General features: G+C 42.7%; 1 protein-coding gene across 5 annotated transcripts in view; it reads right to left on the bottom strand.

The window, feature by feature from the left end:
* Positions 1-27,873, bottom strand: part of CDH11 (cadherin 11) — an 83,305-nt gene that overhangs the window by 11,823 nt on the left and 43,609 nt on the right. For 4 of the 5 annotated variants that reach the window (XM_038147980.1, XM_038147978.1, XM_038147977.1 and 1 more), the window contains 6 exons: positions 8,260-8,655; positions 6,017-6,311; positions 5,135-5,254; positions 4,568-4,735; positions 2,131-2,318; positions 399-652 (listed from right to left, as the gene is read on the bottom strand). In XM_038147980.1, coding sequence (XP_038003908.1) covers positions 399-652; positions 2,131-2,318; positions 4,568-4,735; positions 5,135-5,254; positions 6,017-6,311; positions 8,260-8,487 — 1,253 coding nt within the window. In that variant the 5' untranslated portion in view covers positions 8,488-8,655. The remainder of the gene's footprint in view (positions 1-398; positions 653-2,130; positions 2,319-4,567; positions 4,736-5,134; positions 5,255-6,016; positions 6,312-8,259; positions 8,656-27,873) is intronic. The other variant, XM_038147981.1, reaches the window with a different exon arrangement.

Below are 27,873 nucleotides of genomic sequence, written 5' to 3' on the forward strand. Positions count from 1 at the left end.
CCAAGATGATCCAACATAACTGCAGAAAGTAGGGGTCCATGTGGGCTTGTCTTTAATAATTAACACGTAACAATTACCCAGCCCAATCCCTAATCTACATCTTAAACTTTGATATGTTGAGAAAAATCCATGCTGTGACAACAGCACAAGATATTTGTGGAAAATTTAATTTACAATAGAGTCTACCGAAAATGCCCTTAAGTATATTTGAATTAGACATAGCTATGGTATGATACAGGTTTTGAGAAACTGACAGCTTGTGGAACAGGCACAAAAACAATGCTGGATGGTTAAACTTTCAATATTCTGGGTGTCTACAGATATGTCACACTGTCTTCAGAACTTGCCTAACAATTCCACAAGCTAATGCTCAGAAGGAAACAGGAAATCCAGCAAACCTTATAGCGCTGTTGGCAGCATCTGGGTCTTTGGCATGTACTTTTCCAACCACAGTACCAGATGCTGCATTTTCCTGTACTTCAAAAATGTAACTTGGCTTCAAAAACACTGGTGGCTCATCAGCATCTTCCACGGCTATTTTCACTGTCACTGTGTCCTTGAAGGGCCCGTTGCTGATGAACTTGGGGTCAATGTGGACATTGGCTGCCTCCACCTTCAGGCTGTAGGACTTTTTGGTTTCATAATCTAAGGTCTGTGAGAAACAAGAGGACAATGCGTTCCAGAGTCAGGGAAACCAAGCTGTAAGAGCAGCAGGCAGCGCCCTAGTGTTCAATGACATCAAACAAAGGTGAGCGTCTGTCAACGAGCTTGGACTGAAATGTGTGTATTTAAAAACATAAAGACTCAAATGGAAGGAGCTACATTCTATGTATAGAGCAGCATAGGAAAGCATTCAAAATATCACCACAGAGTATTGGTCTTGGTCTTTGTTTGCTGTATTGCTAAGGAAATCATCTGTACTGGAAACATGAATTTTGTCTCCATCCAGCCTTCCAGGCAGCACAAAAGTGCAAGAGATGGGAAGGAGGCTTCCACAAGAGGCCTGGCTTTATCCAGGTTGGCAGACATTCCACATGGATGTGGTTTCAAGTGCTCCTGGATGCACCATGAGATAGCACACTGATAAGTTAAATTATTTAGGTAGTGAGGAAAATAAGAAGATGGTTTGGAGTGCTTTCATTCCTGCAGTTCTTTCCAACCACAGAACTCATACCACTTTCCAAAGGGGAGGTGGAATTATGCCCCATGGGACAAGTCTTTTTGGGAGCCTGATCAAAGCCACAGCACCTCTGTACCTGTATTGGCATGAAGGGGCTGCGGGGGCGCACCTCAAAATAATCACGCAGGTGCCAACCACAATTCACAAAGTATTAACACCACAGGAGTGGAGTGACAGCTCACCCACATTTCAAAACACACAAAAAAATCCACTCCCACCTCTAGAACAGATACAGAAATCAAACCAGGGCAATTTTGAGCAGAGGAGACCTCTGGGTCCCTTCCTGATGGTCTGCCCCAAAGGGCAGGGCAGGGTTGACCAGAAGTTGACCAGGCCTTCTCCTTTGAGTTCTGATTATCTTCAGATAAGAGATAAATAGCTCAAAGATACAAAGGGCAAAATGATAATGCCTCCATAATAATAAGATTTATGCTCTGTAGTTTGCAATTTAAAATTAATTTGATAATGCTTTCAAAGCTCCCGCTAATGGGCTGTGTGTGAAATCCCCTCTGCTGCTTTTCCAATAGCCTGTGACTCCTTCAGAACACTACTGTGGACAATGCACAGCTGAAGAATTCAAACTATAGGGCATGATGCTTTTCAGACTGAACATAAAGCAACAGTGAATGTCTGCTACTTATCAGCACTAGGCAAAACTTCATTAACAATGAAGCTGATGGCATCGTATTTTACCGTGACTTTTTATTATGAATTCATTTAGTTTGTGCAATTAATCCACTGTACAGTGTTTATGTAACTCTTCTTGGTTATTTTCTTCCATTCCAATTCAGCTAATGGGGAAATGGAATATTAAGAGTTAATCACACCTTGAGAAATTAATTAAATGAAATTTGCATTTACTAATATTTTAGCTTAGGTGGTAATCCATTATTACCAAATACAGATTTGTCAGCAACAAAAAACACTACATAGCAGTAGGCATCACTCACCTTCTTAAGCTTCACAACCCCTTCCTGAGTCTCATAATCTGTGGTGATTTCAAACATGTCCATGCCATCTCCATCAATGATGCTGTAAGCCACCAAGCCATTCTCCCCAATGTCAGGATCTTTGGCCTTCACTCTCCCCACTTCCTCTCCTGGGACAGCCGCTTCTGACACCGACATCTGGTACACACCTGGGCCAGGGGGAACAGGGAGAACAGGCGTGAGAGCAAGTGCTCCCCACTTGTGTGTTTACTCTTTGAACCCGGGAGTTCCAATAAACACAGTTATTTTTGGCATTGTCACCCCTGTGAAGGAATGTTGTGTTGTGTTGTGTTGTGTTGCGTTGTGTTGTGTTGTGTTCTGTTCTGTTCTGTTCTGTTCTGTTCTGAAGAGCTTCGAGCAGCAAGTTAGCTATGAAACCTTAACCCACATGGATAACACGTAGAACATGACCTCCTCCCTGTTACCCCTCTGCTCAGGGAGGGACTTAAGAGGACAACCAAGCACCCAGAATGCAGCAATTGTTGTGGCATCAAGGTTACCATCAGTAGCAGAGATGTTTTTACAAAAATGGAAGGAAAACTCTCCCTCACATGACTCATGGTAAAACCTTCACCTCTGTTTCTCATTTCTGCCCATTCATTCAAGAGCCATAAATTAGATACAGTGAACTGGATAAATCCTGTCTGCTGTGCTGGCTAAAGTATAAATCTGCTGCTTTCTATGGCTTGAATTTGGAGTGTGAATGTAGAGCAACAATAATTATTAAAATTTCACACCACTGAGAGTATGTACCAATTTGTATGTGATTTCATGCCAAACAAAAAATGGTTTTCCCATGGCAAGCTCCAATAAGAAAACCATCCCCAAACATCCCACAGGTGTTTCCCTGGGTATTCAGGGACACCAGAGGAGGGCAACACTGTTCCTGGATAGATATCTCTCCAACAGTTGTCCTTCAGGCACTACTGATTCCAGAACTTTCCCATCCACTTCCAGAGTTTAGATATCATAACCTGATCCTAAATAAATAAATCTATGTCAGCATTTTCTGCCACATCATCAGCATTGTAATAAATTGGGGAGGAAAAAAAAGAGCTGATAAAATAAAATAATCTAATTTATTCCCCTTTGTAATTGCTCTTTTTTGCTCCATGGGCACCCTAGGAACATTAGGAGACTTACACCAGACAGGGACTTGGCTCATTACCCATAAAAAAAATTGCCACATGTCATTGAAAAAGGTCATTAACTCCAGTCACAAAGAATCAAAAATTGAAGCATATAACTCATTAACAGCTTGAGCAATGAACATTAAAACAAACAAACAAAAAAAAAAAACCCACAAAAAAAACCAAAAAACAAAAAACAAAAAAAAAAAAAAAAAAGGAAAATAATGAAAATAACAGTCATTTGGCTGTTTATACAGACAGCTAAACCCTGGTTTTGAGTAACAAAGCATTCCCAAATCAGATTTAACCTAGGGGTGAATGATTAAGTAGAGGAACTGCTTTTGGGCGTTTTTGATAATTTAACATGTTCTTACAAAATACTCAGTGAAAGGGCTTGAATTCATAGAAAAAAAATCCATAATTTGATGGAGTTAACAAAATATTGTATCCTGGTGTTCCAGGTTATCATGTGGAGGGAAAAGGCTTGTTTTGTAAGGTACATAAAGCCTGATTTTTTGTGATTTAATCCTTTTCTTTTTGAAGAGTAAATAATGCTGACACAAACTTTTGCATTCAGCTCTTACATGAGAAGCCAGAGAGCTGCAGCAGTGGAAGAAGAGCTGTTAGAGCTGTTAGAGGGATGGCCACGGCCAGGACATGTCAGGGTCAGAAGTGCTGCTCAGAGGAGAAACATGGTAGGCTGAGACGGCTTTGAGTGAGTCTGCACTGCACTCAAAAAACCCCAAACCCATGCAGAGATGAGCTGCAGAACAGATGTGTGGGCCCATTAATGTACTTCCACCCAGCTGTGAAGGCTGAGTCTGGTAATGTCAGCCCTGATTAATTTTATATGTGAAAAGTAAATTGCTCAGGTATAAAAAAATTGCTGTATTTGACCTCCATTAATACACTTCAACAATTTAAAAATGTAATTGTGCTAAATTTAGTTTGTTTTGCCATGGTAGATATGAGTCTTGAAGAATATATACATATGTCTCTCTGCTCATATAAGTTATACAACATGGCCCGGTAGCTTCAAAAATGAAGTGTAGAGTCAGAATCCTTGCAGTTCAATGCTGGCCCTAAAAATGTCTCACTTTGAAACACAAAGCAAATAATCCAGACACTGAAGTTCCATATATTACCAGCCACAACTTCTTTATTCACGTGTGGTGCAATAATCCATCAGTTATTGTCTCTTCAAGCCTTGGGTGTGCACAAACATGGGTCCTGGTAGGAGATGGGAGAAGGATTTTGTTGGTACTCACTCTGTGGGAACTTTGGTGGGTTGTCATTGACATCTGTAAGCGTTATTGTCACTTTGGTTGTCCCTGAGAGGCCTCCCATGTGTCCTCCCATGTCCTTGGCCTGTATCACCACGTGGTACTCCTCCTTAGCTTCTCTGTCCATGTTGGGAAGGGCAGTTCGGATGATTCCTGCAGGCACGAAGGAAGGTCAAAACACAGGTTTAATGAAAACCTGGCTGCTGCATTTGGAGTGCATTAAACACAGCCCTATTTGCAGTGATGGTGGAGGTTCTGCTTTCCCTAAGCATTGCTGTGAGGAAAGCAGCCCTAATATTCCACGCAGAGGACGGGCCTGCGGAATTTAAGCTGAGCACAGAAACAGCCCAACAACCATCACAGCATACAGAACACCCAGAAACAGCATCAGCTTTCTGGTGCAGAAGCTCCAGCAAATGCCAGGAGACCCACCTGCAGCAGAGCAGGAAGCTTTGCTCAGACACAGCAGCAGCTGTGCCCAGTCAGTACATTCAGTTCACTTTGATTCACTCTGGTCATGAGGTGCCACTCAAAGAAACTGTTTAACAATACCTGTTTGAGCCTCCACCGAGAAGTAGGGCTGACCTTCAAGGATACTGTAAACCAATTTGGCACTATTCCCATAGGTAGGGTCATCAGCATCTGAAGCTGTTACCTGAATAACTGATGTACCTAAAAATGGAGAGCAAACACAGGAGGGAGAGTCAGAGGCAAACACATCTGGAAGGACCATGCAGAGATGCTTTCAGTCACACAGCAGAGCTATTCCTAAAATTTTTTATTTCCATGTTTGGAAAATGAAGATCAAAATTGAAAATTTCTATATGACAAAATATATTTGTATGATCCAAAAAGATCTGTCACCAGCTGTGATGTGGATTAATGGATTAATGTTCTAACCAGTGAAGATATGAGAGTCAGCAGTCACCCTGCACTGTTATGGTTTTTCCCCTCAGTAGTTTAAGCCTTATATTGCTTTTGTCGTTAGACAGCCAAACAATAGAGTTTTCCTTTACATTTTTCTCAGTAAGTTTCAGACAAATCATTCCTGTAGAAATCTCTGAGACAGACACAAGCTCAAACAGGAGATGAAAATGGAATAGTTGGTGAGGCAGTAACTTCCCAGCTTTATTACACAGTTCTGCCAAAGGAATGATCTTTGTGTTTACCCCAGAGGATTCACATTCCATAAATTCCAGGGGGCTCTTCTGCTCCTTCCTAGGAGAAAAACAGTTCTATTGTAGGAGCATCTCCCAGTTAGGAGCTGTGCAGGGTTTGATTTGGACAGCAGATTAAATAGATCAAGGGAATCAATGGCTGAACACAAAAGTAAATTTTACTTCCCCAAATCCTTGACAATAAGAATGAAATAAAGCCAAGATGTCCTGACAGCGCAGCACCTTCCACAAGGGCAGTGCCCTTCTGAGTACTCACCTACATTTGATCTCTCGGGCACATTGGCATGGTAGTTTTCATGGAGAAACTCAGGCGGGTTGTCATTTATGTCTTGAACTTTGACAATGAATTCAGAAGGGGGTTCCAAAGGTCTGTTTGTGTTCCTGTCCACAGCCTGAGCTGTCAGAGTGTACTGAGCTCTCTCCTCCCGATCCAGTGTCTTGGTTGCATGGATGTTCCCTGATTTGTCATCAATAACAAAAATGATTCCTGCTCCTTCACCTGAGAGAATGTATTTAATGTTTCCATCTCCAGAATCAATATCTGAATGAAGCTACGAAAGAAGAAACAGATACACCTTAACAAGGGGGCACACATTTTCTGGATGTGCTTATAAAACAAAGAAATGCAGAATTGCTATCATTTCACAGTTTTAAACAATTGTGGCTTTTATGAGGCACTAATCCACACTCAGGGACATGCTGTGGCCACAGGTACCCTGCATCCAGAGTAGTGCCAGCCCAGACATGCCTCCTGCCACATGCAGGGCTCTGCTAAACCCAAAATTTCAGATTTAAGGAAGAAAAGACACAAAAAGATGCTTATAGCAGGTTCTTTATTTGCATGAAGTTGGTAGGAGGAGTAATTTTTACAAAGATTTTGTACACTTCAGTGAACCATGTTCTACTGGGTTGCATCTAAAATGCTGTTAAATAACAAATGGGATGAGTTAAATGATAAATGAATGAGTCCAGCTGTGCCCAGGTGTGCAAAAGGCCAAGGGCACCCTGGCTTGTAGCAAGTACAATGTGGCCAGCAGAACCAGGGCAGTGACTGTCCCCTGTACTGGGGACACTGCTGAGGCCACACCTTGGGGCTGTGTCCAGTTCTGGGCCTCCTCATTCAGGAAGGACATGGAGGGACTGGAGCATGTCCAGGGCAGGGAACAGAGCTGGAGAAGGGGCTGGAGCCCCAGGAGGGGCTGAGGGAGCTGGGAAGGGGCTCAGCCTGGAGAAGAGGGGGCTCAGTGGGGCTCTTGTGGCTCTGCACAGCTCCTGCCAGGAGGGCACAGCCGGGGGGTTGGGCTGTGCTGCCAGGAACAGGGACAGGAGCCCAGGGAACGGCCTCAGGCTGGGCCAGGGCAGGCTCAGGGTGGACAGCAGGAGGAATTTCCCCATGGCCAGGGTGCTCAGGCCTTGGCAGGGGCTGCCCAGGGAGCTCTGCAGTGCCCATCCCTGCAGGTGTCCCAGGAAGGGCTGGAGGTGGCACTCAGGGCTCTGGGCTGGGGACAGGGTGGGCATCGGGCACAGCTGGGGCTCCATGGGCTGGGAGGGCTTTTCCAAGATAAAAGATTCTGGGATTCTGTGTGATTCTGGGATTGCCAACTAGTTTTTAATTACACCCTCTCTAATATAAAAGAGGAAACAAATGCTTACTAAACATTCTTAATTCCAAAACCAGTGCACGTTTCAGTTTGATGAATGAGGGAAACATTGAGCCAAATTACAGATTTATTGATTTTATATTGACAGCTACAAATTGCACCATTTTAAACCAGAATACCCAGCATGGTATTTGCTGACATTGATCCTGTTGCTCCACTCCTTTTGTGCTTCAGTTAAGTCAACGCCGTTCTGCTGCTCATTTAGAAACTGGCAAACATACTGGTTTATTTACCTGTTTATATTTTACTAGTGTTAGAGAGTAGCAGAATAAAAAACCAGTGCAGGACGTGTGTACATACACACGTGCACACAGATATTTACCTTCCTCTATACATGGCCCTCAATATATTTAATTTTACTGATAATTTGAAAATGAGAGGATAAAAAGATTCCTATTTTACTGAGCTGCTGGGTTAGACATTCAATTTTTAATTGCTGTTTTTAAAGACCTGAGAATGATATTCTTGAGACCTATTTTTGCTCAAGTGGTTGGTGTGGTTCTTGCTGTTTTGCTGAGTAATAGCCTGCATACCTTTATTCAAGGACTGCTTAGGTCAATGGAAATATTTGTATTGACTTAGGTAGTATTTTGCTTAGCATCTAAACTGAGCTACCAGAAAATGAAGAAGCAACTTATACAGCACAAAGACAACAACAAAAAAAACCCAAAAAACAAACAAAAAACCCCCAACAACAACAACAACAACAACCAACACAAAACAAAAAAAAAACAAAAACCCCAGAAAACAAACCCACAAAAAATCCCCACAAAACCACCTCAGAAATAATAAAAATTAAGAATATTAATCAATGGCTGGAAAAGGAATTCTTTCTTACCCTTCCTACCAGCACGGGATCTGGTCCCGTGTACTCCTCTATAACAAAGAACTGGTTCCACACCCAGCCTCTTTTGGAGCGGTGCAGGACTTGTCCCTCCTTGCCCTTCTCGTGGTGGCCATGCAGCGAGGGCCGGGTGTGGCTGAGGCGCTCCGAGGCCAGGCCATGGCTGTAGCACAGCACCCCCAAGCAGAGCAGAGCAGTGTGTAAACAATGCTCCTCCTTCATTTTTGGTTAGTGTGTAGGCACAGGAGTATCCGAGATTCTACCCCTTCCACCTTGGAAGTCAGAAAGTCTGGGGTCACTGAGGAGTTTCAGACAAACCCTTGTGCACGCAGGATGCCACCATGCATTAAACACATCACCTTAATGCTCTGCAGCTTCCCAACTCAGTTCCTGGAAAAAGGGAAAATGGAAAAAATCATCAATTCTTTGGGGATCTAGTAGGGTTTTCTATTTAGCAAAACAAAAGCAGGACTTCCTTGGCAAATATCAAGATAAGAAGATTAAAATAAACACATCAATGCTGATGAAATCCTGAGCAAAGAGCAGATTTGATGTTTTGTTACATGCAGCTGCCATCTTGCAGAATCTCCTGACTGGCTGGTTTGGCCACTCAGTGGCTGGAAGTTGAAAGATAGATAGGGAATCATATTTTCTCATGATCTTTTCAAATAGATTAGCCCAAGATGCAAGGTAACTGTAGAAATACCTAATTTAGACCTAATCCCTCTTTGGAGCTTAGATATAAGCCTTAGATATAAGCTGCTAAGGCAGAGGTCCAGATATAAGGGAGATCCCAAGACTTATCAGGAATGCAATATTTCTCCACCAGCCCTTGCATGATCAACACATCCTTATGCTGAACGTAACCACCCCTCTTTGTTTTTTCTGGGCAGAAGCAGGGGCTGGCAGACCTCCAAGGAGCTCCAGTTTGGATTTAGACCCTGGAAGCACCTCTGAGTATCAAGGCACCATCAGCACTGATTGTCAATGTGATGCATTCAGATATTTTTGATAGTATAACAATTGATTTAACTATTTATTTCTACTTTTCCTAGGTGTCAAATTACTAGGATTACATTGATCAGGAGAGTATTAGAGTTTCTAATACTTCTTAAAACACTAGGTCAGATTCAATATTTGAGGGAGAAATTGCATTATACAGTGAAACCTGAACTAAGCAGCCCTCAATCCATCACAAAGGCCACTTCCACTTATCCCTGGGGTTTCCAACATATTATCTTTAAATCTTTACACAGCAACAAATTTTACAAGGTCCCTAAAATGTTTGGTTTAGTTTTTGGTGTGATTCACTTTACTCTTCTGCAAGATACTGATAAAAATCTTGATGTTATATTTATACAGGCAAATATATGTACATGTATCACCATCAACGGTAAAATAGAATGATTTTTAAATGTGAACTAAGGAGATCTTAATGGTATTTTCAGCAGAGAAAATGTGAATATAGGCAAAAGCTTGAAGCTAATAAGCACATTCTGCAACTCCAGCCACCATCAAACATCTCACTAGTCCCAAACCCATTCATTTGGGGTTGTCTTTCTCACATCCTAAGCAATCATGTTCTCCTTCCACATTCCTTTTACAGTTACATAAAAATACATTGGCTGACAGGGCTTCATGAATAAGGAATTAAATATATTGGTTTATTTCCTCAAAAAAGATCAGCTTTCAATTTAATTTTACTGAAAACTGAAATCACCTCAATTACAGCACCAAACTAGCTCCAGAATGAGTGAAATTACATTCTCACACATAGATGCAAATATAGACTGGCTTTCCCAAGCACATTTATTAAATAGATTTGGTGTATCCATTTGGCTTTTTCCTATTGTTACATGATAACACATTACAGATTACTCACATCAGCACGGAAGACATGAAAAGGAAAACAATTCCAATGATTTTGCTTAGGAAAATGCTTCTTTTTTGACACAATATATGTGTGTGAAGTGTGGAGCATTAGGTTGGTGGTTTCTATTTCATGTCCATCTTGCTGAGGATTAAAAACAATAAAAGGCTTAAATCGTGTGAAAACTGAGATTTTACCTAATTTAGATGCTTGTTTTGCACCCAGCTTTGCATAGGGAAAAGAAAAGGATAGGATTTGTCCTGTAGGGATCCCTCATGTGCAGTAGTTAGAGGGGACTGGGTTCCTGGAATGTTATAAAGAACCTACATACTCCAAACATGGAACAGGAAGATATTCCTGGACAGCTGTGCATTTCTAAACCTGCTGTGAAAAAAAAAAACAAACCCAAAAACAAAACCAACAAACAACCCACTAACCTAAAAGCTGTAAATAAACTTCTGTTAATAGACTTGGGGTGCATTTGAAAATTAAACTCACTGATAGTCATTCATCATTAGCATCACAGAATGATGTCAGCTACAGAGATAAGTAAACAAATCCCCCCACACTTCCCCAACTCCTCAATACTGTTATGTAAACCAGTAAACACTTTTTAAAGCTGCTTAACCAGAATGGCAGAGCCAAGCTGATACACACACTGCTTACTATCAGCTCTTCAAGTGTGAAGTGCTGAAAACAAAACGGTAATCACAAATCCATGCTTATTTACTAACAGGGATTTAAAGCAAAAATTCTTTGTTATCTTTTGTTTTATCCTCTACATGTACAGAGATAAAGCAATAAGGCTCCAGGTCTTCAAGCTAAAGAAAACTATTCTCTCTCATCTACCACTTCAGAGAATCTCAGCATGGTTTGGGCTGGAATGGACCTTAAAGCCCATCCAGTGTCACCCCTGCCATGGCAGGGACACCTTCCACTGTCCCAGGCTGCTCCCAGCCCCAGTGTCCAACCTGGCCTTGGGCACTGCCAGGGATCCAGGGGCAGCCCCAGCTGCTCTGGACACCCTGTGCCAGGGCCTGCCCACCCTGCCAGGGAACAATTCCTCATTCCCAAGATCCCATCCAGCCCTGCCCTCTGGCACTGGGAGCCATTCCCTGTGTCCTGTCCCTCCAGCCCTTGGCAATTGTCTCTCTCCATCTTTCCTGCAGCTCCTTCAGGCCCTGCAGGGCCACCCTGAGCTCACCCCAGAGCTTCTCCTGTGCAGGTGAACAAGCCCAGCTGTGCCAGCCTTTCCTCCCAGCAGAGCTGCTCCATCCCTCTGCTCATCCTGGAGCCTCCTCTGGGCTCTCTGCAGCAGCTCCAGGGCCTGGCTGTGCTGGTCCCAGGGCTGGGGCAGCTCTGCAGGTGGGGTCTCACCTGAGGGGCAGAGGGGCAGAATCCCCTCCCCTGCTGCCCATGCTGGGACTCACGCCAGGGCAGGGGGGTTCTGAGTGGGCCAGGCTCCTCTTGGGCTAAAAACAAGTGCCTCAGGCCATTTGGAGCGATTGCTTCTGTTTTGGGTTTTAAAGGCAAAGGGTTCTGTGCAGGCAGCAGTTCCAAGCTGGATCTGTAGGCAGTGACCCCCAGGTAAGACAGGCTGCCAGGAAAGCTGGAGCTGCAATAATGTGTCCTTGGCCTCCTCATGCCCCTTCTCCCCTCCTGGAGTTCATGCTCTGCTCACTCACATCGTGTTCACTCCAGCAGTAAAACCTCTGACTCCTATCCTCAGAAAACCTAAAATAGCATAAATCAACAGGCTCCTACTGAAGGCTGAGAAATTACTTAAATTCAAACCAGCTACAGTCTGGAGTTTCATAAACTACTTGTATTCTAAAAGACAAGGTGCAGAAGACGCTCTTAAGTTAAAGCTAAAATAAAATTAATTAAAAAATGAAGCAGCAGCTTTTCCAAAAAAAAAAAAAAACCAAACTATTTTTACCTTCCTTTATCTTCCAAACAATCTACTTAAAACATTTCAAACATTTCAACATTAACTCAGCTGCTGAAAGCCTACAGCTTCCTTCTACTTCAAGCAGAAAACATGGGAAAACAGCTAAACAATTTATAAAGCAATTCCTTTTTCTCTTGGGGAAAAATACCTCATAATCCTGAGACATTGTAATACAGATATGAGGATGGCAATTGTTGCAGCTGCTGGGCTGCTGCTCCAGTGAGCATCTGAAAATTCTGTGCACAGCACTTGGATTCAAGCGCTGGACAGATTTGTCAGACTGATCTGCCATGAATGGTTGCAGCCTTTTTTAAAAGTCACAATCTTTGAGGCCTTTGGGTATCTCTGCCCATAGGTTATAATCCTCAACTGCAGCAAAGCCAGTTTCAGTGGGCAGTTGGCCAAACTGCAACACTGCTGCTTTTAGCTGGGATGGAGTTAACCTTCCTTCTTCCTTCTGGTAGCTGCTCCAGTGGTGTGGTTTGGATTTAGGAGGAGAATGATGCTGATAACACACTGAAGTTGGAGTTGGTGCTGAGCAGTGCTCTACACTGAGTCAAGGACTTTTCGGCTTTCAGCAGGCTGCATGGGAGACACCAAGAGCAGGGAGGGGACACAGCTGGAATAACTGACCCAGCCTGGCCAGAGGGATATTCCAGACCATTCCACTGTGCTCAGCACATAAACTGGGGGGAGCTGGCCAGGTGTCTCTCAGGAGCTGGCTGGGCAGAAGTCTGTGAGTGGTGAGCAACTGCAGTGTGCATCACTTGGTCTGTATATTCAAATTCTTTCCTTGCTGTTATCATGATTTCCTTCCTTTTCTGTCCTATTAAAGTGTCTTTATCACAACACAGGAGTGTTCTCACTTTTACTCTACCAAATCTCTGCCCCATCCCTGGGGAGTAGCAGGGAGTGAGCAGTGCCTGTGTGGTGCTCAATTGCTGGCTAAGGTTAATTGACAAATATCCTGATTTTTTTGTGCAAGGTATAATTTCGAAATCCCAAATTTTCCTAACAAATCTGTAAGAAAAGCTGTTTCTCACTTCCTTGAGCATAGTGGATCCCAAGCTTCATAGAAACATAGACTATCCTGAGTGGGAAGGAACCCATAGGGATCATCTGGTCCAGCCCCTGGCCCTGCCCAGACCCCCCAGCAATCCCCCAAAGATCATGGATCCGGCCCCTGGCCCTGCCCAGACCCCCCAACAATCCCCCCAGGATCATGGATCCAGCCCCTGGCCCTGCCCAGACCCCCAACAATCCCCCCAGGATCATGGATCCAGCCCCTGACCCTGCCCAGACCCCCCAACAATCCCCCCTGTCCATCCCTGGTGTCCAAAGGCTCCTGGAGCCCCGGCAGCCTCGGGGCCGTGCCCATTCCCTGGGGAGCCTGGGCAGTGCCCAGCACCCTCTGGGGGAAGCAGAACCTTTCCCTGCTCTGCAGCCTGAGCCTGCCCTGGCCCAGCTCCAGCCACTCCTGGGTGCTGGCCCTGGCCCAAAGTAGAGCTTGGAGCTGCCCCTGGGGAGGAAGTCTCAGACTGCTCTGGCTGAACCAAGATGGACTTGTACTCAAAAGCATGAATTCCATTAATACCTTTTAACTGTATACAGACAAATGTTGGCAATTTTGGTATTGAATAACAGTGTTATCAGGGGCAAAGGGTGAACAAGAGATAGCCACCACACAAGGTCTGATCTCATTAGCAATGCACATGAGTGCAGTGAAATCCCTGAATATTATTGGATGCATGCAGGACAGAGAAATATTTTAAAAGTCTAGTCCACACTCTGAAAAACAACCTGCATGGGGAGGTGTTCACCAAAATGTCTGCATGGAAATAAAATGTGTCCCTAAACAATTGTAAGAACAGGCCTGCTGGGCATTTCTAGCTGCACAGACAGCATGGCTGTGCTGTGTGCTTGTAGTTGTTAATGCAAACCTCACCAGTTTCAATTTTAATGTAAGAAAAGTCTGTTCTTTGACTGTTAGAAAATAACACCCAGCAATATTCCTAATGGAAATATGTTGTTCACTTAAGAATTCAATCAAGAACACAACACCTGAAAAATAATATCACAGAATCACAGAATTTCACAGAATTTCTAGGCTGGAAGAGACCTTTAAGATCATCGAGTCCAGCCCATGTTCTAACACCTCAACTAGGTCATGGCACCAAGTGCCACATCCAGTCTTTTTTTAAACACATCCAGGGATGGTGACTCCACCACCTCCCTGGGCAGATGATTCCAGTATTTGACCACTCTTTCTGTGAAAAACTGCCTCCTTAATTCCAGCCTGGATCTCCCTTGGCACAGTTTGAGACTGTGTCCTCTTGTTCTGTCTGTTGTTGCCCAGAGAAAGAGACCGACCCCAGCTCAGCACAGCCACCCTTCAGGAGGCTGCAGAGAGTGATAAGGTCACCTCTGAGTCTCCTTTTCTCCAGGCTGAACACCCCCAGCTCCCTCAGTTGTTCTTCACACGGCTTGTGTTCCCAGCCCCTCACCAGCCCCGTTGCTCTCCTTTGGACACACTCAAGCCTCTCAACGTCCCTCCTGAACTGAGGGGCCCAGAGCTGGACACAGCACTCAAGGTGTGGCCTCACCAGTGCAAAGTACAGGGGAAGAATGACCTCCCTGCTCCTGCTGGCCACACTATTCCTGATCCAGGCCAGGATGCCATTGGCCTTCTTGGCCACCTGGGCACACTGTTGGCTCACGTTCAGCCGGCTGTCAACCAGCACCCCCAGGTCCCTTTCTGCCTGAGCACTGCCCAGCCACACCATACCCAGCCTGTAACGTTGCAGGGGGTTATTGTGGCCAAAGTGCAGGACTCGGCACTTGGACTTATTGAACTTCATCCCTTTAGATTCTGCCCATCCATCCAACCGTTTCAAGTCCCTCTGCAGAGCCCTCCGTCCCTCTAACAGACACACGCTCCCAGCTTAGTGTCATCTGCAAATTTACTAATGAAAGACTCTAAACCCTCATCCATGTCATCATTAAAAATATTAAACAGTACTGGCCCCAGCACAGACCCCTGAGGGACACCCCTGGTGCCTGGCTGCCAGCTGGATGCAGCACCGCTCACCACCACTCTCTGGGCTCGGCCATGCAGCCAGTTCCTAACCCAGCACAGAGTGCTCCTGTCCAAGCCATGGGCTGCCAGCTTACCTAGGAGTATGCTGTGGGAGATAGTGTATGCATCTCCACATGGAAACCATATTGCAAGCAGCCACTCTGCAAAGTCAGTGTGCTCCACACAGCTTCACACAGATGTGAATGACTGCTCCAAGATACCAACAGTGAAAAATGAAGAGCCAGCAGAGATGATTTCAATGACAAGAGCAGTGGTGGAAGTGAAGTCTAGCCAACTTTAAATTCCTTTCATTATTTTTACAGCAACAATAATCCCCAGAGTTCATGATGATTTCCTGTGTGCTATTAAATGACCATATGCCAAATTATAATAGACTAAACAATTTTTTCTGATTTGTCTAGGCCATAACTTCTGGATGATGCATTAAAATAGCAATTGTTCTCAGGAATACACTTGGCAGAAGGCAGCCAAGATCACAGTGTTGCAATATAATAAGGGATGATTATGTTCTGAAATGTTTTGCAAAAATATCAAGTAAATAAATAGCAAACTCCCAGTCTAAATGAGATTTTAGCTGTAATTAGAATTAGCTGAAAAGACGAAGGATTTATTCTACCATAATTTTATCATCAGACAAGGAAATGAATAGCTTTTTAATGACAAAATAAATATTGAATCATATTAGTTCTGGAGTTGAGAGTGCCTCAGTTTTGGGCAGAGAGGCGGAGGTGGGGCTCAGCTGGAGGAGCCCTGGGAGGCAGGGAGGGGCCTACAGTGTCCAAGTGACATCCCCAGCTGGGCAGGGACCTCTCCCCATGGGCTCCGGCACTGCAGAGCTCCCCGGAAGCTGGACAGATTCCTGCCTCTGGCAGTGGGGCTGTTCTGAGCAGCCCCAAGGGCTCCCACTGCCCAGTTTAACCTCAGTGCTCTGCACGGAGTGTGTCCCTTCCCTGGACACTGCAATTTCCCTGGGCTCGTGGAAAACTAGCAGCTCCCGTGGAAAGCAGGGAGGGAGCACATCTCCAGATCCAAGAATCAGTTAAGTCACACTGCTTAATCTTTAGGACATATCACAAAGGTAACTTTGGGAGTTTTTAATAAAACACACGAGGGGAGGGATGTGGAAGAGTTCTGTGCACAAGGGTTTCATTCCTCCTGTGCATTGATTAGTGTGGGAGGAGTTCAGCCTGCCACAGATCTTTATCCTCCTTTATCCTCCATGCTCCATGCTTGATGCCTACCAATTTTCAAGAAATTTGGGGCATATTAATAAGAAAATATTTTTGAAGGATAAAAGTTATTGTTGCAGAAAGCTATTCAACCCTAACCAGTTAGTTTCCCACATTTAACATTTAATTTGGTTTTTTCCTCTTCAACAAAATGTTGTTCTCTTCCTTGAGTCATTTCAAGAAAATTGCATAATGAAGTAAATTGATAGCCTATTTGTTATTGTTTTTTCTTGTTCCTTGTGGAACAAGAAAAAACACCTGGAATCAGTACCTTGCCCAATTAACTTAATTCTCTCCATTAATTTTTGATTTTAAACTGTTCTGCATTATCAGGTCAATGTTTGAATAGTTTTTAGCTTGGACTTATGACAAACTTGTGCAAAAGAGGGCCTCTCATTTTATTTACACAAAATAACGTTATGATATCAAGATCTGCTTTGCAGCCCATTCAGTTGCATGACACATATGGCAAAGCCAATTCTTCAAATAAACCCTTTAGTCCTGAAAATGGCTGAAATTTTAAATTCTAGGTGTGCTAAATTTGAACAGGACTCAAGTGAGGATTATTGCATTTTTCCACTGCAAATAGAAACCAGGCTGAATTTACCCTTTAGCAGAATTAAGGGAGGTGCAACACTGCTGTGTTAAAATTTGCAAGGCCTCTTTTAAAAGGACAGCTGAACTGGGAGATGAGACAACATCAACTTTCAGTTGTACCCGAGCAGTTTAAGGCTTCCTGTATATTTCCAGTTAGGAAGTCATCCAACTGGGAAATGAAGTATGATTCCTCAAATGAACCCCTTCTCCAAGGGCAGCACTGGGACACAGCACCAGCACAGTTCCCTCTCTCAGTACCAGCACCATGGGCTTCACTCATCATGTGTGAAATAGGAGAATTAAAAACTGAAGGACTCCCTCTGCATCAAACTGACTCCATGCCTGTGAGCAGCCCCAGAGTCTGGTCATGTATATCTGTGTGTGCTGCACCAGGAGCATGGAATGACAGGACAACTGATAGAGGGAAGATTTAAAACAGATTTTAGGAAAAAAAAATTGTTCCCTGGGAGGGTGGGCAGGCCCTGGCACAGGGTGCCCAGAGCAGCTGGGGCTGCCCCTGGATCCCTGGCAGTGCCCAAGGCCAGGCTGGACACTGGGGCTTGGAGCAGCCTGGGACAGTGGAAGGTGTCCCTGCATGGCAGGGGTGACACTGGATGGGCTTTAAGGTCCATTCCAGCCCAAACCATCCTGGAATTTTTTAATAAAAGCCAATATGCACTGGTCTCATGTAAAATATTTTGTTCAGATGACAAGAGCTCTGATCTCTATGCATTCCTGCTGTTGATGGAGTTGGTCAATTTCATTTTTCCCAGTGTGTGATTCCAAAGCAGACCAGCAGCAGTAACTCCCCTCTGCAGGTCTTGTTCCCTCCTGCTGGAGCACATTCCAGGCCTCACTGGAGAGAACAGCAAAAACCCCTCAATTGAATGCAAATTAATATAAAGTTTTCTGTGCCATTCACAAAACATAATTAGTCTTATGAGACAAAAGTATTTAGTCCAGAAAAGGAAATTCTTCATATTTAAAGATACTTGGGGGAAAAAAAATTCTTAGTTACTGCACTGAATAATGAGAATGTCACACTCCCCCAGTTCATGTTCTGTGTTTTGCATGGGAGCACTTTACACTGCAATGTGAAGGATTAGAATTTGAGGCTGCAGTTCTACAGAGATAAGTGTACATATAACTTTATACATAACTTTATATTTTGTGAGCAAACAGCCGAGTTCCAGAGGCATCCCACCACAGAGGAATTCTAGGTCATGGCAAGATTTGTATGTACTAAATACAGAAGTGAAATCTGTACAGAACTGGTGATTTGCATCTTGACAATAGAAGTCGCTTCAAAAATGCTAAGCAAGTTTTGTACAATCCTATTCTGAGTTCTGTAGAATCCTATGAAAGGAAATCCTAATCCTTTGCATTTTTAAATTATGTTTTATAGCACTGTATTGGATTACTGAGATGTTTAAAGCCAATAATCCCCAGCTGCTCCAAAGAAGAGTTTTTGAAATGTAGCCACATTTTCCTGTAGCAGCATTGAGACTCAGCGTTGCAAAACCATAGACAAAGCCAGAAAATGATGGCTCTTTGAAAACAGAAGTCATTGTGCAGGGAAGAGGAAGAGAAATAACCCCATGAACAGTGTGATGTGCTATCTGTCAGCAGCCACCTCTGAATTCATCATGTAAGGAGGGCATTTTCCCCAAGCTTTGATTTAATTTGTGCTCATTGGGGAAGGGTGAGATTGCCTCTTGCTGTACCTCATATAAAGCAGGGGAAAGCAGGAAGACAACTTAGTACATTATGGAGTGAATGACACAGAAATAAGCCTGAGAGAGTGATATTAAAAGGCTTGGGAAATGAAAAATGGCTGTAAACAGAGTTTTACATTTACTTGCTGCCCTGGGGAGATCCACTTAAGATAAATGTGACAGAGGCTGTCTGGCTTTAAGCATAAACTCTACAGGAACACAACCAGCATAAGAAAGGCAGTCTTATTAAAGAACATGGTGATTGATAGAGTCATTTCAAGTAATGACTAAGCTTTTGGTAGAGTTTATTTTAAATAGTAATTGTGTTCTTGTGCTTCTCAGATGAACTAGAAGTCTCATAATTCCATGGATGCTCCAAGGCCAACAAGGCTGCAGCCAAGCCCATGCTAGTCTCAGTCATTTTGTTATTATGTAAGTGGCTATCAATGACAGCCTGAGGAGGACACAAATGACAACTAAAGTCAACTTACTTGCAACTACTAATGCTGTATTTACATGCTAAGCCAACCCTGAATATTTTTCCCCCTAAGAATTGATATGTGTGCATATCTGAATAGCATTTGTGCTGTGACTGATAATCTCTTTGGTTTGTGCCAGAAATGAGACAGAAAATCAAGATTAAAGGGTGAAAACCTATCAAAAACTAATGATTGCAGGCAGATCTATTGAGCTCCCAAACCAAGGCAGACAGAATTCCAGCCAGCAATCCATTTCTGCTCAGATCCATAACCTCTTGCTGAAGGGCTGGCAGCCCCCTCAGGAGCAGAAATCTAAATTCAGTCTGTGGTTCTGCACTTACAGCTTCATTTCCAGAGGCAGCTTCAGCAGTGCTGCCCAAAAGCCAGACTACTAAAGCATCCTGGGTGGTCTTTGTGCGCCCAGTGTGTTCCTCTACAAAACATTCTTCCACTTTGAATTTAATCCTACTGGACTCCTCAATCCCCTTGTCCCCTTCAGTTTGGTCTCCTTCACGCAGGAAAGTTCCTGATGAAAGACTTCCCCATTGTGACTCGTTTAGAGAGGTTCACATTACAGGCCCTGGAACATTTATCTTTATAAAACTCGACAAGTTAGGGAATTACTGAGAGTTCCCTTTACAAATACATTTGCTAAAAAGAGAAAGGTGAGAGCTAAATTACCAATCAAAAGCCTTGTCCTTTCCCCAGCTTTCTTGGAGCTGTGGAAGGGAGAGCTCAGATCCTTTAGCCATGCCCATGGAAGGTTCTTTTGATAGCTTGCTTAACTATTCCAGTTTAGTGCAGATTTCTTCCATAAGAGCATAAAAGCTACTTTGAGATTTCTGAATGAAAAATTGAATCAATAATTAATTTCTGCCTAGGCAGAGATTGTCTGTGATGAGACCAATTTTGGCTCAAAAGTATGAGATAACAACCTCAGAATATTCAAACACATTCCTAAAGCAGCCTCAGTGCCACTAATAAAGGAGACCATCACTGTTTAAATACCTAATGGGAGGCTACAGCTGAAAAGACCAAATCTTCACATTTCTATTATTATTTGCAACCTATTAAATCACAATATTATAATTAAAACAATGTTTGTATGAGTCTTTTCTGAGATGCCTTGCTGTGATTAGTCACCGTAGAATATTTCCATTTAACCTAAAAACCCCAAGTACACAAACACAAAGAAAACACCATCTTCATTAAAACAACTTCCTTTTGGCTTCTTGATCTGCTCTGAGCACAAATCAGAGGAATTATATGGATTTTTAGGGGTTATAGGCTGTAAGGACTAAGGCATAATTCCCAATTTTTTATTGCAAATTCAAAAATCCAGCAACAGGTGCTGGGATGATGCAATGAGATGCTAAGCATACAAATGTATGCTAAGCATACAAATAAATACAATAATAGCACAAAAAACATAGGCACAAAAAAGACAGACAGGTGTCAGCTTGCACTTAAAATTTGGTTTTCATTCAACGGAGCCATTAAAAAAAAGGGCAAATTATTCAGCATATTTTTCATAAGCATAACTCATTCTGAGTTGACATCACATCTTTCTAACAGATCACATGAACCACAAACACATCCCAGACCTGGCTTGGCACTATTGCTGACCTATAATTACAGATGATGGTGACAAAACATTTCATTTCTGTTCCTATGACAGAACCAGTAGCAATAACAGATTTAAGGCAATGCCTTGCTTTAGCTAGAATGATGTTTGGTGTCATTGTTATCATACAGAAAAGGCAAATTTTAAATACCTGAACTAATATTTCACAGAGTTTGTTGTGGGAAATTGGCCAAAAATGAGAATTTAAGAAATTAGATTAGTGATATTCATAGCTGAATCTATGAATCAACCTTGTTAGATGTATTTTGGAAGTGCATTAGGGGTTTTGAGGCTATAAATACCTTTTGTCACCCTTACTCTGGTGCCAAAGGCAAGCCTTGGCCTTAAGAGTGCAATAATCAGGTCTGGTGGGGTGTATCTGCAGGTCCTGGAACACAGCCTCATTTCTGTCTCTTGCACCAGCAGGAGATTATGAAAGTACTGGAGTGGGAATGAACCTATGTCCAGTCAGGTAAAGCTTCACCTTCCACATCAATAACAATTTTCTCATTAATGAAAATGCCTGAAGTGCTCATAAAAATTAGTTTGGGGAAAAGAAAGAGGAAAACCTATCATTTGGTAGGACTGCTGGATTGAGAACAGTTTAATTTTTTGATGAAATAACCTCAATATGAGGCAAGAAGAAGGGAAAAATTTACATTTACAGAAGTGAAATAAATCCAAAAACCTATAATTAAAAAAATACCATGCATGTGCAAATATGCACTTGAAAATTCTGAAAGCTCCATTCACCAGAGCAGGATTAGGCATTTTTTTTCTCCACATTAAACGTGCCCTTACATTCAGCATATTTTCTACCAAAATGTTCTCTTCAAAATGTTGCCTGGGTGATGTCACTATTTCAATCCAACCAATTTCCTTTGAAGTCTCCCATAACAGTAATTAAATAAATTGCTCTTGGAGTAATTATGGTTTTTTTTTGGTTTTTTTTTTTTTTTCTGGAAAAGGAACTATTAGGTTAAAGAGAGATGAGAGAGTCTGTCACCAAACATAATCTTTCTAGAAACATTGGTGCTTGCTACATTTATTGGAAGAAGGATAGAATACTTAAAAACTTTGGACCTTTTTAGCTTTTTTAAAGGAAACTTCCCAGCTGAAGTAAGCCTTTTTTAAAGGAACTTCCCAGCTGAAGTAAGCCTCAAGCTAAAATGACTGCTGACAGTCCTGGGAGCGCAGAGAGAAAGAAAATGGAAGTTGTGTCAATAGAAAGCTTTTAAATTCTATGTATTAAGCCCAAGAGGGCTGGTGAGAACTGGAAGGCCAAATTGCAGTGTTAAAGCAAGTGGATGGTGAACAAGATGAAGGGGATGGAGAGCCCAGGACCGATGATCCAGAGGAGGGCAGGAACAGTCGCTAAATTCATCATGTGGGAGTCCTTGGAGACTGGGCTGCTGCAGTTGGGGAGGTTCTGTGTGTGGCCATCCATCAGCTCCAATGCCTCCCTTCTCTGAGAATTTGATCCACCCTGATAGAGGCAAACAAGAGTTTCACAGCTCCACAGAGTTTCCAAATGTATAACTTTATGTTCCAGCTGTACTTTGGCTTTGGCTCCAAGTCAGGCTAAAATTGCTAGGTGTAGCATGTCGAGCATCTCATGAGTTTTCGGTGGGTTTTTTTTCTTTTTTTCTTTTTTTTTTTCTTTTTTTTTTTTTTTTTTTTTTCCCAGAATAAGGTCTTTTACCTTTGCTAGGGATTCCCTTTTATTTGTGGGGATTTGGCATTCACCGGATAAGCATAACTGATTTCAGAACAAACTTAGCTGATTCTCACCTTGTTCTCTGGCTTAGTCTGGTACCTCAGACTTCACAGAATTTAAATTCTAGTGCTTGCTAGTGTTGTTCACATTGCAAAGAACATGGAGCTTTCCATTTAAAGCTTTTCTTTTAATTCCTTGGCTATGTTTTTCTTTATGTGTGGTGCTGAAATGCCCATCCTCCTTTTCCTTTAAATCTCTCTGGTATATGAGATTATGTTGCATAAGAATAACCCATGTGGATCAGTATCTGAATTTCTTTATGGAGCCTTTACCATATCCCACCCAAGGACAGTGACACAGTGCTTCTCTGCAAGCTAAACCTCTGCTTTCTCGCCACTTTGAAGACCCAAAGACAGTGTTTTCAACTTAAAAACTCACAAGGGTGAGCAAAAGGACAATAAGAAATAGCTTCCTGGAAATCCAGTGGTCAGACTGAATAAAGCACCAGACAGGCACCAGCTGGAGAAACTGGATCTGGGGATTCATCCAAGAACAGGGAAGATCTTTCTGAGCAGACAGACATATTTCTTATTCCAATGGATGGCTGACAGGGTAAACATTGCTATAAAAAACTTAACATGATATTTTGTGAACCTCTTCTGGCTTAAGCTTCAGCAAGTGAGCTTAGAATCAGACCCAAAGAATGGCAAATCCATATTATAAGCAGGAAGAATAATTACAAAGGTCATGCACAGGCACTTGTATTATGTTTGTAAACACAGCTTGAACTAAACCCAGCCATGATATGTGACACGAATGATGGTGTAAGAAGGACATTGCCAATAGGAGTGTTTACTAAATGCTTATTTAATAATGGGGCTTAAATAAATAGTGTAAAACATAATTTTCCACATGTTAATGTGAACTTGTTAAAATTTCAGTGCCTTGTAAGCCCTTAGGACAGTGTCACCATTGCTTGTGACATGCCCAAGCTGGAGTGAGCTGCCAGCACAGGCAGCATACCCAGCTGGATTCTTAGGCAGCATCAGCACCACTTTTGGCCTGCCCAGGCCTTGGATTTGGTTAATTTATTAGGCTGTAAGAAGTTAGCTAAGGACCAGAGGACCATTGCCTGATTTGCTTGGGCTTATTGCTTCACTCAGGATGACTCTGTGCTGTAACACAGTGGGTTTATGTGTATGTTTGAAATGAAAGGGTAAAAATAATAATGCACTGGTCCATACACAGTGAAGTACCTGTGCAGCCAGCAGACAGCATAGGAGGAGAGAGGAGATCAGAAAACTGGAGGATGGTGGGGCTGGAAACTGCTCCCCTGGGCTCAGCCATGGAATCACAGCAGCCTGGAAGCTGCACAAATCTCAGAGACAGCACAGGGAGCAGAGGGTGCTGTTCAACACCCAGAAAATCACCTTTCACAGCAACACAGGCTGCCGTGTGCCTTACAGAGCCAGGGGAAAGTGCAGCCTGAGGAGCACTGCAAATTTAACAGTGACTCTGGAAAAATATCGTGTTAGAAACAGAACAATGGCTCTGCGTCCAGGGAGAAGGATCCATCCCTCAGTTCTCTGGGATAAGGTCCCGCCCCCATCCTGCCTCAAGACCTCTGCCTGAGGCAGCTGATGGTGCCCTACCATCAGAAAAAGGCAGGGACTGGTAAGCTCCTGTGCACCACTTTTAACTGTACATAACTTGTATAAGAGCTCAGTGTGGCAGAACTGATAATTCTCTGGTTAGACTCTTTAGAATTTAGGCCAACAGAACATTCTTGGCTTTTAATTTCTATTCTTTTGGGTTAGATGAGCTCAACAAGCTGCAGCAGATTAAACTGGTGGAGACTTCAAGGACCCTGCACTGAGACCTGGGTGTAACTCCACAACTGCTCAGAGGCAAAGCACTCAGCTGGACAAAGGGCACTGTGTCAGCCTTGTGTGAGCTGTGCAGAGGAAACAGAAGAACAGCACGTGGGGAGCAGAGGTGTCCTGGATAACCCTAACCCAACAGAGCACCAGCCCCTGCTTGGAAGAGTGGTTTTGACAGTTGTTAAAAAGTTATTACCATTCTGTTCTTTGCTGTGAAGTTTTCCCATTTAAACAAATAATTATCTCTTTATTAAATCCCTTTGTTAAATATAAAACAAATCAAATGACTACAAACCTACAAGGAGAAAAGTGGTCATTCCATTTGTTGGACACACAACTTTGGTGTCATTCTGCTATGGCTGGGAGCAGCAGAGGGGTGACAACCAGTGGGTCAGTGGCTTTACTGGGAGAGAGCACAGCACAGTCTTTGTTGAGCTGTCCTTGGGGTGAGCATGCTCCTGGGATGGGGCTGTTCTCTTCTGGGCCTCACACATGGCAGAGGGGGACAGGAGGTACACAGGTGGCACTTTTGGGCTTATGAATAGGACAGCAGAGCAGTGAAGGCTGCAGCTGGCTCCCAGCCTTGGGATGAACAGCTCCTTAGTGAGTGCTAAATGTTTGTGCGAGCGCAATGTTTCCTGGAATAAATAGGGAATATCTTCTACCCAGCATCCTGCAACTCACACATGCTGCCTGCAGTAAGAAAGTATGAGAGCAGCTCAGGAGGTCAAGGCAGAGCCTTTGGCTTGGTTGGTTAGTTTTGCTTCAATGACACCCTGGTTCACAAAATATAGCTGATGGCACGAACCCCAGCCAGGACAGCCAGGAGGCCTCTGACAGTGGCCAGCCTGTGCAGGTTATGTAATCTGCTTTTCTGTTTTGGGGGGAGAGATGGGAGAGTTGGAGGCCAAATGGCCAAGTTCTCCTGTAAAAGATGGGATAAACCTGCAAAAGTACAGGGGGTCAGACCCCATGACCATGAATATTCAGTATTTTAGGCTGTTGTTTCTAAAAGAAGATCGTGATTATAAACAGAACCAGAAAATACCCTTCAGGGTCAGTCCTGCTTTTGATTCCAAATGTTATGTTGGCTCAGACTTCCCCTTTCCTGGCCTCTCCCATTATCCCATTGAATTCATTAGGAGGCTGTGGCTACTGGCCAAAAGAAACGGGTAATGCATCCCAAAGCCCATATTCTTTGAAATATCTTCTGAGACAGGAATTTATAGCATCAATATAATGAAACTCGGATTACACCACTAAAATCTGAGTCTGTCTGCTTGCTACACATACCAGAGTTATACAGAAAATTTGAGCCACGGAACCCTGAGGAAATTGGGGGAAATAGGCACTTCCATCTAGAGGGAGGCTTTAGGACTTGGTTGCACCAAGTCAGAGAACAAGTTAAACCACGTTTAAGAACAGCCTCAAGCAAGAGAGAAATCAAACCTGATGCTGCACAGGTAGACGCAGCAGACCTGAAAGAACTGCCATGGAATCACAAACATTTTGGCTTAAGCACACTGAATTTAGCAAATTTAGCCTGGTCTAGAGCAGTTACTGCCTTATCAGATAAGAAAAAATAGGATCAAGTCCTGACTCCATTCTCATTTTGTCCCTCCTGTCCCTGACCAGCCCTGAGAGAGTTCCTTTTTTGCTTTAAGGTATCTGTTTAGTATTCTATGCCATTCTCTTTGATGTTATGTTTATTATTTTATAGTCAGTGATTATCAAATGGGTGCTTTCTGTCCCAAAAAATCCACAATATTCTCCTGCAGTAATTACAAGTATTGCTTTTATAGACCAGAAACTGGACAGCTTTTTCCTGTAAAGGAACAGAAGGAGAGACTTCACCTAAAACCTTGGAACAAACCTTCATTTATGAAACAAGGGAATAATTTTTATTCCACTACATGAATTCAGTGGGCTGCCACAGGCCAGTCATAATCTGTTATTGTTTCCCTACGACCTTGTACTATTAATTTTTCTTTTTAATGAACTGTCCAGTCTAGTTTAGCTGTGGAAGCTATGATGGAGCTGCAATAGAAATGGTTTATGTCATGCCTTTGTCAAAAAGCTTTCCCCTACAGCAGCAGAATGTAATTGAAAAGCCATTTTAAAATAAAAGTAACTGAGTGCTTGCAAATGCAGGTTGTCAGGAATGGAAAGGGAAAAACCTTTGCATTACATTCGATTTTACCAATCACTACTTATGTGTCTTTATTAGTGTTTATACAGATGAGGAAAGCCACAGAAACTGCATCTGCTGCATGGTTATATCAGCAAGTGTTCCTGCAAGATACATTTTTAAGAAGTTTTTCTTCAACTGTGACTAACAATGTAGTAATTGGCTGGGTTAAACACCTCAAAAGAATTAAATACACTAAATTTTGATTTATTTTATGGCATACAGAATATGTCAATTTTTGAGACAGCAAACTAACATCTGAGCAGAATTCAAATAGTTTTTATTTCTTATGAAACCTTGAAAGGCTGAGTGCACAGCCATCTTTTCATATGTAGTATATACTTGATAGGCACACTATTTAGTTTTCTCTTGGGTTTATTTTTCTAGCCCTGGCTATGTGCATTTTTTCTTGGAGACACTATAGTATAAATTTTAAATATGCTATTATTCTCCTCCTCACCATCACTATTAAAACACAAAGTGAGCAAATATATATATATATATATATACATATATACACAGAGACATATGTATCTAGGTATACATGTGTGCGTATATATACACACTGTATATTTATGTATAAATTTCCATTATAATTATTTCAGAAAGAGTCTGATTTAGCTTTTAATTCCCATTTTTCACCTTTGAAGTAACTGTGGAACTTTTGCCAGTTCATTTTATCGGAACACAATTTCCAAGTATTTGAGGTTATTTTGACCCAGAAATTATTGGAATTTTGGGGATTTTTTTCAGTCAATGGATCAATCTTTTAACGCCCTTTCTTCGCTGCTGGCCAATCTCTACAGCCTGTGCAGTGCAAATTCCTTAGGGAATCTCATCCTGGGGGGAGGATTTCAGGAGTTTCCTTAGCCCAGCCAAGCTGCTCCAGATCCTGCTCCAGAGCTCCACCCTGCAGCACAGACATGGCTGGGATTCCCCAGAAAGCTGGAAAATTCATCGATCAGTCTCTGATGACTCAGTTGTTCCAGGATCCAACCAGGAACAAACTTTTTTGCCACGAAAAGCTGAATTTCAGCTCAGGTACATGTTCATTGTTTCCAAAAACAAAATCACTAATTTCAGCATTCTTCTACATTAATATTTCTTTCAAGGCAACATGGAAATAATATTCTATTAAAAAGCAGATAGGAAAACCTGAAATGTCGATGTTAGTAAATACTGAGACCATAAGAGACAGGACAGTGTCAATGTATTTCCCCATTTGATGTCTTTGAAGCCATTGTAATTTCTAACAAAATAA

This window comes from Motacilla alba, chromosome 11 (genome assembly GCF_015832195.1).
Source record: "Motacilla alba alba isolate MOTALB_02 chromosome 11, Motacilla_alba_V1.0_pri, whole genome shotgun sequence".
In the NCBI taxonomy this organism is placed as follows: domain Eukaryota; kingdom Metazoa; phylum Chordata; class Aves; order Passeriformes; family Motacillidae; genus Motacilla; species Motacilla alba.